At 48.0% G+C, this 17,867-nt stretch overlaps 1 protein-coding gene across 4 annotated transcripts; it reads left to right on the top strand.

The window, feature by feature from the left end:
* Nucleotides 1-48: 48 nt before the first annotated feature.
* On the top strand, nt 49-17,034 carry LOC149341331 (uncharacterized). Of its 4 annotated transcripts, XM_089543362.1 has the most exons (4): nt 49-532; nt 7,000-7,123; nt 9,377-9,486; nt 15,000-17,034. In XM_089543362.1, the coding sequence occupies exons 2-4, from the start codon at nt 7,105-7,107 to the stop codon at nt 15,285-15,287; spliced, it is 417 nt and encodes a 138-aa protein (XP_089399488.1). In that variant the 5' UTR covers nt 49-532; nt 7,000-7,104; the 3' UTR covers nt 15,288-17,034. The 4 variants fall into 4 exon arrangements, with proteins under 4 accessions (XP_089399488.1, XP_089399491.1, XP_089399489.1 ...); XM_089543365.1 differs by lacking the exon at nt 7,000-7,123 and having other exon boundaries at nt 9,381-9,486; XM_089543363.1 differs by lacking the exon at nt 7,000-7,123 and having other exon boundaries at nt 50-532.
* The last annotated feature ends 833 nt before the right edge of the window (nt 17,035-17,867 follow it).

The raw sequence follows: 17,867 nt of genomic DNA, 5'->3' as shown, positions 1-17,867 counted from the left end.
ATCTGAGGGCGACTTACAAATGGTAGATGTCAGCTGCCGTGTACTGCACCATGTCAGAGTGGACTTTTTCTACCGTCTTCGACAGGTGGCGTCGAAACAAGCGAGTCTCAATTGAGGAACCTTTCCTGGCGAGCGAGCAAAATCGTGTTGCTACAGCTGTTGACGGGGCACCGCACCGGGCCGACTCGACTCTCTGCAGCCGCTGTCAACCGTCAGGCCACAGAGACCCTCCTCCGGCGTCGTCCTCCGTGCAACGGCAAACTCGAGAGTACTCGTCTGGTCTGCCGCGCTGCTGCATCCTGCCCGCCCCGTGGGGGGCTTCCTTCCACTCCGGCCGCACGGGTTCGAACCTGGCGCCGTCGCCGAACACCGCGTGAGCGCTGTCCGCGCGCCTCGCGGCAGACGCCGCCGCCGGTCGCGTCCTAGCGCGGCTGCCTAAAATTAAACCCCGCCAGCGGAGGCACCCGGCCCAGCCCTGGCTCCGCTAGCCAAGGACAACGCACGGCTCTTCGCCGTCGGCTCGGACAGCTACGTAAGTCTCCTCTCGAAACGCCCTTCCGCCCACAGCACCGGAGGTAAACCGGCGGTCGCTCTGGTGATGACCGGCAGCGGCTCCGCGTCTGCGAGCCGTTCTCCATGGGACGCGTGAGCGCTCGCACGTGCTCACCGATTCTTTCGTGCGAAGAGAGAGCAGCTATAGCTATAGCGCGCCGCACCAGACGTGTTTCAGGCTGTTGCCTGCCGTTTGCAGCCTGCCGTTCCTCACCTAATGTGGTCCGTCTGACTGAGGTGGGAATGTTGCGGGCGCTCTGTGTGCCCGCTGTGCTGTAGGCGTTAGCTGTGGGACGATGGCTTGTGGAGTGCTGTGTCTTGAGCGGGCCGCATAATGCCGTATACCTTACGGGGATCGCTAGTCGTGCTGGAAGCGAGACGTTTGAGCACGAGCCTGCGCCACTGGTGATTATTGTCTCCATTTAGCAGCCGGGTGGTCTGCAAGGTTTTCATCGAAGCAGGACCCGCAGATGCCCTCGCAGTAGGCCATCATCGGGGAAGATATTCCGGGCAAGTACATGGCAGATCTGTGTGCTTTGCGGAGTGCATTCCCTGCTGCTCTTAAACCGTTTCTAAAACCGTTCACTGTTTACATAAACAACCGTTTCCGGCCCAGGGTACAGCAACTGCTTGCGCATAGGTATACGCTTGTGTGTTACCATACATATCTGGTCGCGCGCATTTTTTTCTCCATGTTCTTGCCACCAATCGGCTGGACAGCGAGTCTACAAACGTAGGGGCTGATAAAGAATAAAGGATCGCGGGACTTGGTAGCCGCGAGGAAACCTGTGGTGCGCTCTATAGACCCTCACATTACCATGGTGCTCAGAAAAAAGTATTAACGCTTAAATTATGATATTCGGCAAGAGCTGTTAGTTTCGTATACAATTACTGCTCGTTAATGCGAAAGCTCTGATGCGTTGGACAGCCGCCGAAAACACTGCAAGCTGCAACTGTGGCGGATAGGGGGCGTGACTCATGCGCCTTGTTTTCGTTCTGTTTGGGACTGAACAACGACCACCTTTATTTACAACGGCCAATTTTCATGTGTGGCGTACAAGCGATCACATGCTTGAAAGTCGACATTCGACAACTATAGTTCTTTAACTAAATGGTAACACAAATTAGCTTTAGGGTTGACAGTTCGCTTCGCTCTTTAATTTTTTTAGAAGCATGCCCATGGGCTGCAAACTAACCAGACTTTAGTTTTCAGTTAAACTTTTTTTATTTTTCATTGTTTGTAATTTACTGTGGACACTAGATCCAAGCAGGCTGGACAAAATTTCACACAGAAAGAGGCTGCCACTGCAAAATGACGACTAATAAGTGCGGCTGAGAAGTTAACGGGGATAAGGTGGTTAAGTAGAGAGATACGGGAGAAGCCTTTGTCCTGAAGTGGTCGAAGTCAGGTTGATGATGATGATGAAGTGCGGTTGGTTAGTTCTCACTGGGAAGTGATGCAGTTGTCTGACTGAACGAGATTATTGTACGTCGAAAAAACGAATCCTTGCATCTTTTTTTTTTTTTTTCGCGAATAGGGGCGCTAGATATATAAATGGTTGTACCAGGATTCTTTTATTGCAATCGAAGTTACAGAGATGGGTCTGGATAAAGTTAATCGCCAAAAAGGAAAGAAGTAAATTATAGTCTCTCTCTGCCGCAAACTATAAAGTTCCATCATGCTATTGTTTTTCATTGTTGTTTGGGCGACTTAAACACCAACCATTTACTGTGGGCGAAACTTTATTCTTTCTCTGTGGCAGTTCTAGAAATGGGTTTCACACTATAGATATTCTCGTAATGGAATAATGAACGAAAGGTAGCAAAAGGCCCTACTATAAGCAAAAGGATATTTATGTTTGTCACAGACAGCCTAATATGCGAAAGACTGACAAGTAAATGGAAATTTTTTTAGCGTTTCTTGAAACACTGCTGATTTTATGGCACAAGAGGTATCAGTAGCTGCAAACTTGATCCAGGGTTAAGGAGCCTAGTTTTTATGTATAAATTAGTGGCATTTTATTTTCGATTATCTAAAGAAAATCGATTTTTTTAGCTAAGGACCGCGCAGTGCTAGTTGCACGTCCTCAAACCATTAATCAGATCAGTGTTGCAGTCATCTGATCGTTACTGATTTTAATTTCTATGAACACAAAGGCGAATAGCGGAACATCTACGGTCAGGCTAACTACTTGATTGATGTCAGAGATACACTGTGAAAGAAAAGGAAAGGGGCCCAAAACACTTTTACGCAACACTAGGTTCCAGCAGCAACAACAACAGCAACAGGTAGCAGCAACAACAACAACCAGATGTTTCTCAAAGCAGCCAGGACATCAGCCATTCAATTGGGCATACTGATTACGTTTCTTTAAGTAAGAGATTATTGTAATCACAAAAATATTTTAATACCGATTTTAGTTCCTGTCCTCTTGCTCTAAGAGGAATAGTTCTTTCCCGAAGTATGTTTGACATTTTTTTTTTTCATTCGAGTTCTCTAAGTCATGCGACTTGAAGGAAAACCAGGCATTAAGAAAAACTTTTTTAAAAATTACGTTCTTCTCACACCGCTGCCATTCATTTATTTTTGTCCTTGCACTTGCACAAGTTAGGCAATCGTGTGTGAACATATGGGGAATTTTTTAGAACATATTTTTATTCTAAGACCCTCAGAATGTTTCTGCTTCAAGAAGTCGTAAAAAAAATGTTTCTTTTTGTTCCCAAAATTCTAATTACTCTTCGGCGATGTAAAGACGTTGAACTATTCAAGATAAGTAGCTTTGGCCGTTGGTGTTTAAGCATGTATTGCCGGCGAAAAATGATATTGTCAAACTTGATGGAGTTTTTAATAAAGGAGCAATTGCTCATTGGCGACCACCCGAACGCAGCCACATGACGAAGTTTTTTTTAGAAATTATTTTTAATGTAGACAATAAAGAACAAGTATTTGGCGGGAGGGTGACTTCATTAAGGGAAGCAAGGCACAGTTCATGTCCCACTCAGGGCGAAAACCTCAGGAAGAAAGACCCTTAAACATAATCGCCTTTTGCGTATGTTGGGGCATCGTTTATGCGCAACCACACATTCGTTGCAACCATTAATTCGTTGTGAGTGTGGCAGATATGCTTAAAGCATAAAACTTGTCCAACTACTATTTTTTTTTTTTGCGAGGTTTGGTTACCCGCGCTGAATCCAAATGAGTGTGTACTGTAATAAAGTATGGCACGGTTAGTTCTGGAAGAACTAACTCGATCGGTTATAGTGCTTAACGTAGTCAATCTGTATAGCATAAGTCACTGTAAATATTGAATCTTAGAAAACACTGTACAAGTAGGAGTATCTATCTTTATATTTATTTTTGTTTTTTTGTACGAGCATTTTTTGTTTTTTCTTCACTGTATTGCTGCGCTGTATGTACTGTATTATATTCTATTAACCAGCGCACCAAGAACCCAAAGGTTAATATTGTATAACTAGGAGTCATCATTTCTGTGTTACTAATTAGTTTGCTGCACTGTGCATTTTTTTTTTCATGAAGTTTATGTAACCACTCCCCTCTATAATGCCTCTGGCCCTGAGGTTACACGAAATAAATAAATAAACTGAGGGATTTAGCCTGAGAAGAACTAAGAAAACCTGCAGAGGTTTGCAAGGTGTGCGTTTTCCTTATGGCTGGCTCTTTATTATACTTGTTTTTTAACAACAAATGCACATTGTTGAAATTACAACAGATCTTTTTTTTTTGTTTTCTTTTCATGTTACAGGATATGAAGTGCGCAGCGTGGTAACGCCGAGCATTCCTGGTATTTAGTTTTATACTTCAGTCGAGGAGCATTCTGAGATTACTTCTTCCACTTTCGCTCTTGAAAATGTTGAAAAAAACGAAAAATCTCGCTTTGTTTTGCTTTATTTTTTTCTATGAAGACTCTCCGAACATGCACGACTTGCGGTATTCCATTTTCTGTTTTTTTTTGTTTTCCGCGGCTCTTTCGGTGTCAGTTCCTCAAAGGCATACGCATTAGATAACGTAAGAATCCACTGGAGTCACGTACGTCTGGCGCTAATTACGCGTTCTTAAATAACGGAACTTTGAGCCACAACGCGGGATTTTTAGATGCTGTGCTACACTTTAGTACACTACACTACACTTTAGTGCGCTTCGCAAGATTTCTGCGCCTGTCCTATGACATCACACTGACGTCAGTTGCTGGATAGTTTTGGAGACCGAGAGAATTCTGCAGTAAATAAAAATAACTTGTATTTTTTCGTACTTATTGCAGATGGAAAGTACAAATTTATATTAAAAACCGGAAATTGTTATTGTAAAATATGAATTGTAAAATGCAGTATTGTAATGATAAATTATATCGTAATTGAAAACGTATAAAGTTCCTTCACTTACTGCATATCTGTAAATTGTTCCTCATGATCGTGTGACGAATATTTATATGTACATTATGTGTTTCTTTGAAGGAAACGCTGTACATACCAACATATTGTTGCTTGCAGGCCTGCTCGAAACATCTTGTGTGATTAATGGCCAGATCGAGAGGCAATTAAGATAGCTTAACGAAACTATTCCGTAGAGCCGTATATCGCTGTCTATGCAATTTTTATTTATTTTTTTTTCCACGCCGAGGGTCGATATGCCGGGTTTCTTTGTTAGCTCGGCTCTTGCTCCATGTATATACGTAGTCACGCCAGGCTTGGCTCCCCGCATCGACCGATGCTTGCGACATCTCGTGGGATGCCTGACGGTACAACAGGACGCGCGGCAACAGGGGGGTTGGATGCTCCTCAAGCGGCGCTTCTATTTATTCTTTCTATAGCGTGCGGTTGATGACCTTCTTCGGACTCTGATTTCGCCCGCTGTTTCCAAGTCGCATGCGTACGCTGGCCAACCGTTCATTTTCTGTCGATTTTGCAGCGATTTCACTTCGCAGTACACCTGATTAGCGTAGTTAATTAAAATAATTGGCAGCTTTTTTTCGTCCTGTAGGAGTCCATGAAGATCGGCGCCACAAACTTATGAAGGGTGCGACGCAAAAAATTCTGTTGTATTTAATGACAAAGGGACACCTTTGTAGCTAAATACTATATCATTTCTTACGCATACAGTCAATGTGGTTAAAGTATGTAGGGGTTCGTCGCAACTGTCCTCGGACCCGCCGCGGTGGCTCAGTGGTTTGGGCTCTCTGCTACTGAGCCGGTGAACCAGGTTCTATCACGGCCGCGGTAGCTGCATTTCGATCGAGGCGAAACGCAAGGCGCCCGTGTACTGTGCGATGTCGGTGCACGTTAAAGAACCCCAGATGGTCGAAATTATCCACAGCCCTCCATTGCAGCGTCCCTCATAGCCTGAGTCACTTCGGGAAGTGAAACCCCATAAACCAAACTAAACCGACCAACGATTCTCGCAAAACTATCTCCGCCAGGAATCTATATGCAAAATTCGATTCACCATTACGTGGTACTCGTAGCCTTTTTTTACAGTAGCGAGAGAGATAGAGAGAGAACGAGACTCTTTAATGAAATACAGAGAATTTAGCCGGCGTTTCAATATCGCTGGCATGCTACTCTGCGTATGGAGGGGAATTTGGGAGATAAAGACAGAAGGAGAGCAGCGTGGAAGAGGTAAAAGAAAAAAAAAACGAAGATAAAATGCGGCCATGAAATGGGTACTAAGGATGCAATGGCGAGTATTGATGTAACCTATGGAATGATGGAGTGCATAGTCCGACAAATGGGCTGACGAAGTTCACCGCATGAAGAATGCATGAAGGTAACGTGCAAGTGAATTTAAAGCTTATCGAGATGTCCAATCTCTTTTAAATATGTAATAAGAAAGTTCATTGCAAGTCTCTGTTGCCTGAAGCAGGCTAAGGGACCTAAAACTTTGTCCATTGTTAGGGGCACTGGGCAGAGCTTCTGCACGCAATGTTCATAGTACGCACGCTCGTTAGCATACGCAGGGCACTCAAGCAGGATATGTTCCACAGTTTCTATCGAGGCACAGTTGTCACAATGCGGACTGTTCATTTGTCCAAAACGGTATCGCAAGCCGTTTGTATATGCAGCATTCAGACGAAGTCGGTGATAAAGTGTTTCCAGTTGTCGAGGAATTCTGGGTGAGAGTCTTGATCTAAGATGTGGGTCGATTAAGTGAAGAAATTGGTACTGATGTGTCGGCAAACTCCAAAGCCGATACGTTTCTTCGTATGCAAAACTTTTAGCCATTTGGGACGCATCAGATTTCGTGAAAAAAGTTCGAATGTACCTCTGATGTTGATGGCCCTTACGGGCCGCTTCATCTGCTTTGTCATTAGCCAGAATGCCACAGTGAGCAGGTACCCACTGAAATGTTATGCAGTGGCCTGCGGCAATAGGTAAATGATGTATATACCCGATGTCCAGGGAAACTGGCTGGTGATTCGTTTTCTTCAGCAGGTTGGCCAGGATCTGCAGAGATGCTTTTGAATCGGCGAAGATAACCCAACGGCCGGCGGTTCGGCGCAGGATGTAAGAAACAGAAAATCTCAGCTGTCGTAGAGGATGTCCTCCGCTGCAGCCGGTAAGAAAGGGCATGGCCTGTTGAGGGCACATAAAGGCCACAAGAAGAGGTTTCTTTAGTAGTTGAACCATCGGTGAAGATATGGGTGTGCTGCGTATATTATTCGATTAAGTAGGCGAGAGTAGCTTGCAGAAGCGCTGCCTGTGGCATGCGGCTCTTTGCATTCACACCTGGAACAGACTTCACCTTTAGAGGACAGAGCGTCCATGGAGGAAAGGTCAGAGGTAGTAGTTTCTGTGGCTGATTAATAGTAGGAAGGGGCAGGAGCTGCACTGCCTGGCCAAAGCTATAGAGTTGCTGTGAGTTAGGTGGACACGGTGTAGGAAGTGCTTCTTCCCTTGCAGGACATGGCGGAGATGGGTACGCATAGTCTCCTGGGCGGCAATCACCTCTAGTGGGAGACATCCTGCCTCCGCTACTGTTCCTGATGCAGAGGAACCCTTTGGGAGGCTAAGACATATTCGGCAGTTGTTCCGTGCGACATTGAGAGTCTTATTGCTTGATGTAGGTAATCTTTGAAGCACTGGTAGACAGCAGCGCAAGGTTCCTTCAACGTAGGCTTTTTCAAGCAGAAGCATTGATCGGCAGTTGCTACCCCACCTTGTTCCCGCCGTGAACCTGAACACTTGCGATGCTGCAGTAATGCTCTGCCGCCGCGGTGGCTCAGCGGTTATGGTGCTCGGCTGCTGACCCGAAAGACGCGGGTTCGATCCCGGCCGCGGCGGCTAGAATTTCTTTGGAGGAGAAATTCTAGAGGCCCGTGTACTGTGCGATGTCAGTGCACGTTAAAGAACCCCATGTGGTCGAAATTTCCGGAGCCCTCCACTACGGCGTCTCTCATAGCCTTAGTTGCTCTGGGACGTTAAACCCCATAAACCAAACCAAACCAAACCAGTAATCCTCTCACGGAGTTTTTTGACCTGAGGTGACCATGACAGATTATAGTCGATTACAACACCCAGGAATCGCTTAGATCGTACATATGGCAGCGATCGTCCGCCTAGGAGCAGCGTACATCGGGTCATCGTTTTTCTTGTAAACGCCATTGCAACACTCTTTCCTGGCGAGAGACGAAGACCTCTGGAAGCTAGGTACATCGAAATGTGCAATAGCGCTCTCTGAAGACGTTGCTGGGTGATATAGCGCGAACGTGATGCAGTCCAGATGCAGATATCATCAGCATAAATTGTTATGCGGACCCCTCGCGGAAGGTTTCTTGTTATGTGAATAAGGACAATATTGAACAGGAGAGGGCTGAGCACCGCTCCCTGTGGTACGCCCCTCTCCACTGCGTGAAAGCGTGTTGGACCGTTTGGAGTGGTCATAAAAATTTGCCGTTCTTTTAAATAATGCCCAATCCACTTGTATAGCCTTCCTCCAAGGCCAAGACTGCCAAAGGCTGCGAGAATTGCATGGTGAAAGACAGAGTCAAAGGCGGCCTTGATGTCTAGGAAAACGGCTGTCGGGATGTACCCAGCATGAAGGGCACAGTAGCGCTTTTATAGGACTACATTCGGACGCGAGCAGTTCACAGGCTCTGAAGCACTTAAAAGAAAACGAAATCTATATCTCTGCTGCGCCTCATTCAACATACGTCCTAGTCTAGCGCGAATTTTATTTTCTTGAAATTTGAAGGTTGTACGTGACTATAATCGCAAATATATGTCGAAAGGTAAATGGGCTTTTAGGTGTCAAAAGCTCCGCAGGTTTTCACGCGCGTCGCAGTGAAGAGTCTGGATCAATTTCAACCACCTGGAGCTGGAACGCAGAAAAAAAAATCTTAAAATTTACCCAATCCTCTCTCTCTTTTTTTTTTCAATTTAGCCACAGGAGCAACTACAATGTTGTGTAACGTGAATCGACTGCACTTTGTTTTCGTTTTCGTTGTTTTCGTTTAAGTAAAGTAAGTAATTTCCCTGTTGAGTTATCAGCCAAAAAAAAAGAAAGAAAGTTTGTAGACGCTGCAGTAACTTAGAAAATTGGTTTCTATTGCAGCAATATTGTTGCTTGTAACTCGACTTGGAGCAAAACGATGAAATGCGTTTCGCGATACGAACGTTTTGCTCAAATAATTATAGCGCTGTGTAGGCAACGTGTACGAGGGCACAGCAACACACGCGGTAGTAGGGTGGCATAAACTATAGTCCAAGCCAGTTTTTAATTGTTTTCTTCCCTTTCACTGGAGTGTCGAACGGCGTGTTTTGACCGTCTGAAGAGGTGAGAGCCGCAGCTGACAGCGCATCTCTTTGACAGGCAGCCCTGTAGCGCTGGAGCGTGCCGAAAGAGGTGCCATGGTGACCCCGCTGCCTGAAGCGCCCACCCTGGTGCTCATTGACGGAAGCTGCGCTCTGCTGAGCCGACAAGTGAGCGCACCACTTGCAGGCAGCACCCCATCCTAACCATCGCTGCCCGCTTGCTTGCTTGGGCTGTGGCTGCGCCCTGAGCTGCATGCAGGAAATACAACACACCGCCGATGAGAAGCGCTATATAGTTGACCCCGGCATCGCGCAGAAGACGCGACCTTGACGCGTACAGGTCTCCCGGAAAGCCTTTCGTAGAGAGTGCAATGAATCCGCTGGCATGTGCACGGTGACTGATGCCTGCGCTTGGCTCCTTCAAGCGACGTTCAGAAGCTCGACGTCGTAAAGTGCCAGCATTCCAAAGCGTGTGCCCGGCACTTCGCAACCTCACATCCTCACCTATACAGCCTGCGCTGGCGTCGGCTTTTGTTTTGGTGTCGCCGCATCATTCGCGAAGTCAACGTGCGTTCGACCATCTGCCGTCGCTGGATCGTGAGCAATGCAACCAATGTCGCCAGCGACTTACCCTCTTCATGACGTCACTTACCCTCTTTATTACATCACCTGCAAGGCGGCAACGGATGCACTCCGCGTCCACTCCAGTCTTATTTAAGCCACGGGAGAAAAGCGAGCTAGGAAATGCAAGTGAGGGAGCAGCTCTTGCGCTACATCGACCACCCGGCCCGGTTCCCGCCCCTTGTTCGGAGTGCGACGTGCGTCAAGAACTCTTTGCAACTTGCTAACTGCCTAACCCTTCTTCGCCCCCTAAGTAACCCTTGATTCGTTTCCAGTGGAACTTGGCCGCTGTCGATTGTTCCACGCTGCCGACGCAACCGTACTTGTGATGAGCTGCATTGTGCATGTGTTTGCGACTGCAACTCCCACCTAACACACACGTTAACATCTGACACGAGGGCCTGCATTATGTTCGCTGCCGGGTTCGTTTTCCCCAGTAAGACGTATTCCCGGTTCTTCTGTTGAAAACGCGTGTTCTCGGTGTCTACCATCGGTGGCTTCCCGTAAACTAAAGCTCTGCGGCTCCACGGCCCACTCTCTAAACACGAATACCCCTGTATGAGAGTAAAAAGGGAGTAAAGCTGTCCTCTAGCGCACTCACTTTCATAAAAGGAAGTGCGGTAGAGGACAGTTTACTACCTTTTTACTCCTTTCTGTTTAAAGTGACATGCATGTATATGGCGTACAGTCTGATGCGAGACACGAGGTAATACGATTCTAGCCAGCAAAGAAGATTATCTACATGCTGACCGTATTATGGTGTTCTTCTTTTTTTAAACATCTTTTGCCCAATCTGCGCTGCAAGTTATATTCAAGGAAGCACCACCGTGGCCACTATAGGAAGGTCTGCTAATGCTAGCGCAGGCTGCGGTGAAACCCATGCTACAGAACTCCTCTAACCATTGGCTTCTGCCTTGTGGCTACAGCCGGTCGGCGGACGGTTCGGAAAAGACGCAAAAAGAACTCAAGGCATAGTTTCCCTCCTCCAGTACGGTCTTTTTATCACGAGCGGCAAGCTCAACGGGAAGACTAAACACAGCTGCCGCGCTTGTGACAGTACGCTGCTCCGTTCTGAAAGGGAATGCACTCCTGAGGTCGTCGTCTTCAGCTGCTGGGGGTTCTCTGAGCTATTTCGCAATGAACGACCGCTTTTAATGCGCGAGTATAGTATACGTCATCGAAACACGCTCCGGGGTTTACCGTTTGAATAGAAACCTGCGACTAGTCGACAGACGAAGATAGCGATCGTGACCCGAGGCTGCTATCCGCGTGTGAACGCCCGAAGATAAGATCGTCAGCTATGCGTATCTGTGTGAACGACTCGTGATGTAGGCACACACGGCGACCTGGGGTCGCGTGCGTATTCTGTGGGCTGGAAAAGCCAGGACATTGTTCTCACTCTACTCACAGCCGCTGAACGAGCGTAGCAGAAAGTTTCCAGGATTTGTGCAATGCGGCTGAAGAAGTGGCACCAATATCGACGATGCCTATGGTCGGATACAACTCAAGAACGAAGCGGCTTTAACCCGTCAATGTACCCTATTCCAGCCAATGGTTTCTGCCAATTCTCATGACCCTGCTAGTGTGACAGTGCAGGGAGGGGACCCTTTCATCTGCCTCACCCTGATTGTCATGCTAGCAGGTTCATGAGAATCGGCCAACGCCATTGGCTGGAAGGGGGGTCCTTTGACGGGGAAAATCCGCTTCGTTATTGAGTTGTATCCGACTGTATAGCAGTCTCCCAATTCGGGCTTTCCTGGGCACACAAGATTACAGCCGAGGTTGCCCTAGCATTGATTCCTTGCGGACGTTCACCATGAAAATGTGCATAGCGGAAACTCGTCTGCATCTACGCATACATATGCAGTCGAATCAGCAGTGTTGCTTTAGCGCCGACAATGATATCGATATTCGCGTGATACACAATGCCGGTTTCGTAATAACCGTCCGAAGCTTGACATCTCGCGTGCGAGGGGGAGAAGCCTGTTGTAGTGAAGAGAAAAAAAAGAGCTTTATATGATCGTAGCGTGATATCTGCCGCTTGTAAGCTTGCCACAAAGCGAGGAACTTTTCGCGGAGGAAACTTTTTTTATACTATAGCTTGTCTTGCATTTCCTAAAACCTAAACACAGGAAGACGCACGCAGATTCTTGCATTACAGCGCTCGCATTGTCGAGAGGTGTGCTTTGTTTTAATACAGCTGGCTCGCACGAAGCCGCCTCGTACGTTGTACACTTGGGATCGTCATCGTCCGGTACTCATGTCATGTTATTGCAACAATGAGCCTTACCTCCCAAAGGACGCCTTTTACTTCTTTTCTGAGTGAGAAGTGAGCCGCTGTTTTCTCCCTCGGGCTGCGTTGTTAAACACACTGCACGGTGGAAATTTTCGTTGAACACTCAAAAGCTGTCCTAATTTCTTACGCTGTAGCAAAGAAGGCAACGTTCTTAGGCGTATGCGACTCCTGTAGCATACACGCTACCAGTCAGCAGCGAGGAAGCCGACGACCGCGCGACCTTGCTTCAAACAACGCTCTTGAGTACCTCATGCTATACATGTGTTGTAGTGCGCTGACTAGGCCGTTAAAGAGACCCTGAAACGATTTTGATGGTCATATTCTAATGCAGCGAACCTATACAAGTGGTCTTTGTGAGTATTCGGGTGAAATTTAAAAGCTCTGTGCAGACCTTATAATAGACAAACAATTAAAAAAAATGGCTGCTCGAAACCGATTAGGGTGACACTTCACCACATGTTCTTAGCCCCCTTACCCCGATGACGTGAATGGGCAATCTTGGCGAGCCTTCTTATTGGGGCATGCCCAATTGATGTGGGCGGGATGGGGCAAAGCGGGGTGCAATCCTGACATGTTTTCTTTATTTATTTTATAATGCGATAGCATTTCAATTGCCACACCAAAGCCGGGCAGATGTCCAAGAAAAAACTTCTTGATTAGTCTAGGCAGTGCTGACGGCACGGGTGTCATGTGACCACCAAGTACCAAATACAGCACATCGCCAAATTTGAACATCCATCACCTATAGGAGGAACTAGGAGGCTGCAACGGTATGGACATCGCTACCGCGGAGAGGGAAAGCGTAGTAGGGGGCGTCGGAGTGTCAGGTGGTAGGAGAATGTAATAAATAAATAAAACTCTCTATGGCCGTCAGCGGGATTCGAGCACGCGACGACGCGAACAGGTCAACTTCGCTGGCCACTGCATTGGACCACATATGGATCGCGCTGTGCTTTGTATGTCGTCGTCTTCATCAACTTTCATTTGGGAGCAAGTCAGTTCAAAACCAAGGGCAAGCGGGCACCTGTGCGAACAAAGCCCAAATTCGAACGCTTGGCCGCTTTGTACGCTGCAATACCCCCGACACAAGGGGTCCTTTAAGGAAAGTAAACTGAACTGAAAGGGGAATCAAGACGCGACGGCACCCGAATCACTTGGCAACTGCTCCTGGTTGAGTATATGGCCGTGCGTACGAGGGCATCAGTCACAAGTGTTTGTAATAGATCCAGAACACACCGCTATCGCATTGCACCCTATTTTCTTCGAAATCGGTTTTCGTGCAGCGCCCACCTTTGTCTCATATGTCTTCTATAACACGAACATTTTCTTTACGCCGCAGTTATATCTCCAGGAAAGAAAACCAACTTTCCCAAAAGCTCTTCTTTGATATATTTGCTCCGTCTTGTTTTCCATTTTTTATTTTTTGGAGAGTAATGTTGAGGGAGAGGGGGGGGGGGGGGGGGGCATTAGCCAATCTGCGCTCATAATAAATTGACAGGCGTCGCCCGGGTGACCCTCTCCGAGTGTTCGAAAATAGGCGCCCTCACCTGACGTGTATGTATACCCTCTGACAGCACGTGCATGAAATGTGTGTCTAGCCTTTCTCAACCGCCTTCGTTTCGTTCTGCTTACGCTCCGACTGCGCCTATGACTTATTTACCGAGGAAGCCTCCTCTCCTTTTGCTTGCTCCATCCCTGCAGGGGGTAAAAGTAAATCAACAGTCCTCTGCCTATGAACATTCTTAACCATTTACAAGCAACGACTATGAAACGCTCCATTTCTCCTTTTGCGCTGCGTCATATCCAAGTGTGGTAGCCCGCGTGCGTATGCTATCTTCAGATCGGTTCACTATAGCGCATGAGTCTCACTCACCTGGATGGCCGCCGCAGGAGCATGGTGGCGGCCACACGGCTGTCGAAGTCATCTGTGGGAATGCCCAGAACTCGGTTTACTGCGCCGTGCTACGTTTGATAACTTTGAGACTGTTATGGCACCACATCGTTGTTATCTGTGTTAATGCCCAGAACTGATTTTAATGCGCCTCATTATGTTTGATTGACTTAAGAGTATTATGGCACCACATAATATTGTGGATGTCAGTGTATTAGCGACGTCGATTTAATGGATGGGCAGGGACGTTTGACGCCGTTACTTGAAGGCGCTGGGAGTGGCTGCCGGATGGGTCGGCGCAGGCGGGAGCATCGAAAGGAGCGCGCACGGCTATTAGCCTCACTCCGATTCGGCCTGCCATGTTTCTGTCGTTCTTGACCGCCTGCTTCATCTGGCAAATTCAAGTGTTGTTTGTATATGCTTTGCTTTCTCCGGAATGGACGCTGACTTTCTTGAAACAGGCAGTGCTCAGAGTCCTCTGCATTCTTGAAAAAGTGCATGCATGGTTTCATGTTGGTCGCCGCCATCATTAAATACTAGCGAAGCAGAGTTAACTCTGTTCCGACTGCCATTCCGGCTATTGCGGTCAGGTCTGCAAGATCAAGCGCTGGCCGCTTGAACATTTTCTTTATTTACGCCTGTTATGTACTTGTTCCCCGAGAGAAGCATTGATTTGGGAAGCTTGGCGCGCCGCACCGTCGTAAAGTTTTTTTTTTAATAAATTCTATTTCTACCATGAAACGCGTGTTGCAATCGGACATTGGAACACTTTCTCTGCGGGCCATGCGTTCCGATGATAAGGACACGACCTTATCGGCCGATTTTTCAGTGCAGATACAAAACTGCTTCTGCCCCCGCCCCCCGTGTACGCAGGACACCGAGTCTTCGTCGCCTCCTGGCTCCCCGCCCGCGGGGCTAAAGAAGGCGCCAGGATGCTCGTGGCGCGACCAGTGGCGCATCGGGGCGCTCATGGGCGCCTCGGTGGTGTCCCTCTACTGCTGCGTCTTCTGGCTCATCTACGCGCTCTCCATGGAGGGCGGCCGGCGGCCGGGACTCTTCCTGTCGGCCACCTGCCTGCTGCTGCTCGTGGCCCTGGGCGTCACGCTGCTCTCCATCCGGAAGCTGTGCGACCTGCTGTCGCCGGCACCGGTGCCCGTCTGACCCAGCCCGGACCCGCCGCCTAGCGGGGGTGTGCTGTCCGACGACAGCGCCGTCTGAGTGTCCCCTGGCGGGCACGATGTCAGTACGATTCTGCGGTGCACGCGCTGCCTGGGGTCGAAGGAGCGATGTCTGTCCTAATACGATTCAAGTGCCAAGCACCGGGTCTTCATCGGCTGGACGCGGCGCCATCGTTTTCCTTGCGGAGGGCTCTGAACGCCATCTCCCTTCTGGCGGCGTTATAGAATGACGGGCATTTGGTGCTTATGGTGGCTGGCAGATCCTCAAGTGCATACGCATGCCTCGACCTTTCCTCCGGATTCTTGACACCACGACAACACTGGCCCTGACCTGATGGAGTCTGTAAGGCGTTGCTGAGTCCTCGGTTTCTGCGACAATGAGAGCAAGTGCTCTGTAAAAGTAGGTACTTCTTGAAACAGGAAGGATAACCACAAGAGATACCACCTGAGTGCAGTCGAAGCGCATGCTATAAACACGCACCAGCACAATTCAAGTCTGGCGACGGATCAAGCATAAAGACATAAGCACCCAGATGTGCGACTTGCAGACCCTGAGTACCGCAGTCTATCTAGAATCGCCTCATTGGAATCGGCGAGCCCCAGCCACCTAAGTTTAAGCACCGAAGGAATGTTTCGTACCTCGATATACCCCTGTTCACAGCCAACAAAGTGCACCGCGGCAGGTTTGCAGCAATACCTGGGCCATTTGCAGGTGGTCATCGTGAACGCATCCAGTGCTATGTCACGGAACTGGTGTGTGCGGCTAAGTCTCGCGTCCCTCAGGGAAAGTCTCAACATTGGCTCAAGCCTCCAAGTGCGAGCCGCGAGTGACGGTGACGGCACTAGGGAACTGTGTAATTTCTCGACTGTCTCTAGTGAGCAGAAAACTTTGAACTTGCGAGTGACTGCGTAAGTTTTTCGCTGGCGTATCAGCGCAAGACAGAGGTTCGCCAAAAGTACCTTGCTCGTGTACGGGCTTTGAACTGGACGTGTTATAACCTGCCTTATATATACTTGACCTTATGAAGGCGACCTGCTCTTACTCGAGCGTCGTGCAAATTGTTAAGCTCGCACTGAAAGGCGCGCCACCCCGCGAAGCGAACAGATGTAGTTAGATTGCTTCAAGCATGCATGCGCCTTTAATACCATACGAGGTCACTGTTCGCGCAGGTACGCGGTGCGAAAATACGTTTGACTGATGTACACGCTTACAAAGTGCAGCCATCGTAAGGTCGTACACGCACTCTATTCACAGATGGCAGCCCAAACCAATTGTCTTCATTTGTGACAAAAATAGCGGTTTTTCTGACATCCTCAAAGCAAATGACACCTCATCCTCGGTGGATTCATTAAATATGCAAGGTTCAGAATGGCGATATGGTATTTATCTCGTATGAGTAAAGGGAGCACAATATTGGAACTGGCCCTTCACAAGCGCCATTCCGAAAGCTCCTGCCACCTAACGAAGCCGCAGTTATCTTCTTGCCTCAAACGTATTTTCGTCTTACCTCATTGATTGAGTGATTTTTGCGATATCACGGCGTTACTGACTCACGCACAGGTCTATCTCCAGTGCTCGCGAACGTGGTTTCAACTCTAAGTGACGAGACACATTGTTTCGGGCCGAGCGGTGGGTGCGTCTGGAAGCATCTTGGTGCTGGCCGCGGAGAAGGCCATACTGTTTGTACTGCGTGTATACTCTGGTAATAATAATACACACTGTCCTCCTATCATGCGGTAAGACAAGAGTATGTCGTCTTGTGTGTTGCAGCGCTTCATCTGAATGCCAGCAGCGGGATCTGACATCACGTCGCAATATGATTCACCAGGGTGGAAATTTGGGCAAGTCGGTATTGATCCATAACATAAGAGTAGCGCAAAACCAGGACGACGGACACAAGGGGAGAGAACACACACCAACAACACAGGCGCCTGTGTTGTTGGTGTGTGTTCTCTCCCCTTGTGTCCGTCGTCCTGGTTTCGCGCTACTCTTTTGTTATGGATCAGGTCGCAAATTCGCATGATTGAAAAAATTGGACACCGTGATCAGTGAATGCTCTTTTTAGTGTGTTTATTTTAATTTACTTAGTGTTCGATTTGCGTTTTATCTCAGTATGTCAGCCTTTTTTATTTACGAGATGTGTCCAGAAAGCCATGAGAGTTGGACTGTGTGTCGAGGGCACTTAATTAGGCTGCTTCTATAGGTGCGTGCACTCTTCGTCAAAAGTAGAGACCTCGACGGGTTCCATTATTGGTCATGCTGTGCGGCTCGTTCCACATCGCCAGTATTCCAGATCTCTAGACTGTGCGAGGAGCTCTTATGCTGGCTTCTCCTAAACTTATACACTTCCACGCGTACAAGAACTCCACTACATGGACTAAAAACGAACCCTTTAGACTCTTTGCTTTCAGCAAAAGACGTACCTGCTAAAAGCACATTTTCCAGTTACGTTTGCAACTCCTCGGTCTTGACATGCTTGTTTCTATTGTACCCTGCAAAATATCGCATCAAAGGAAAGGTACTTGTTAGTTTGGAGACTACGTACGGGAAAGAATTTAGCCT

Source organism: Amblyomma mixtum, chromosome 5, assembly GCF_055824585.1.
Source record: "Amblyomma mixtum isolate Tamu chromosome 5, ASM5582458v1, whole genome shotgun sequence".
NCBI lineage: Eukaryota > Metazoa > Arthropoda > Arachnida > Ixodida > Ixodidae > Amblyomma > Amblyomma mixtum.
This window is presented reverse-complemented; position numbering and strand designations above follow the sequence as displayed.

What these genes read in the sequence shown, in the direction of transcription:
- LOC149341331 (XM_089543362.1), top strand. An exon ending in GCGCTCTGCTGAGCCGACAA is followed by an intron (nt 9,487 to 14,999) that starts GTGAGCGCACCA and finishes CCGTGTACGCAG; the next exon opens with GACACCGAGTCTTCGTCGCC.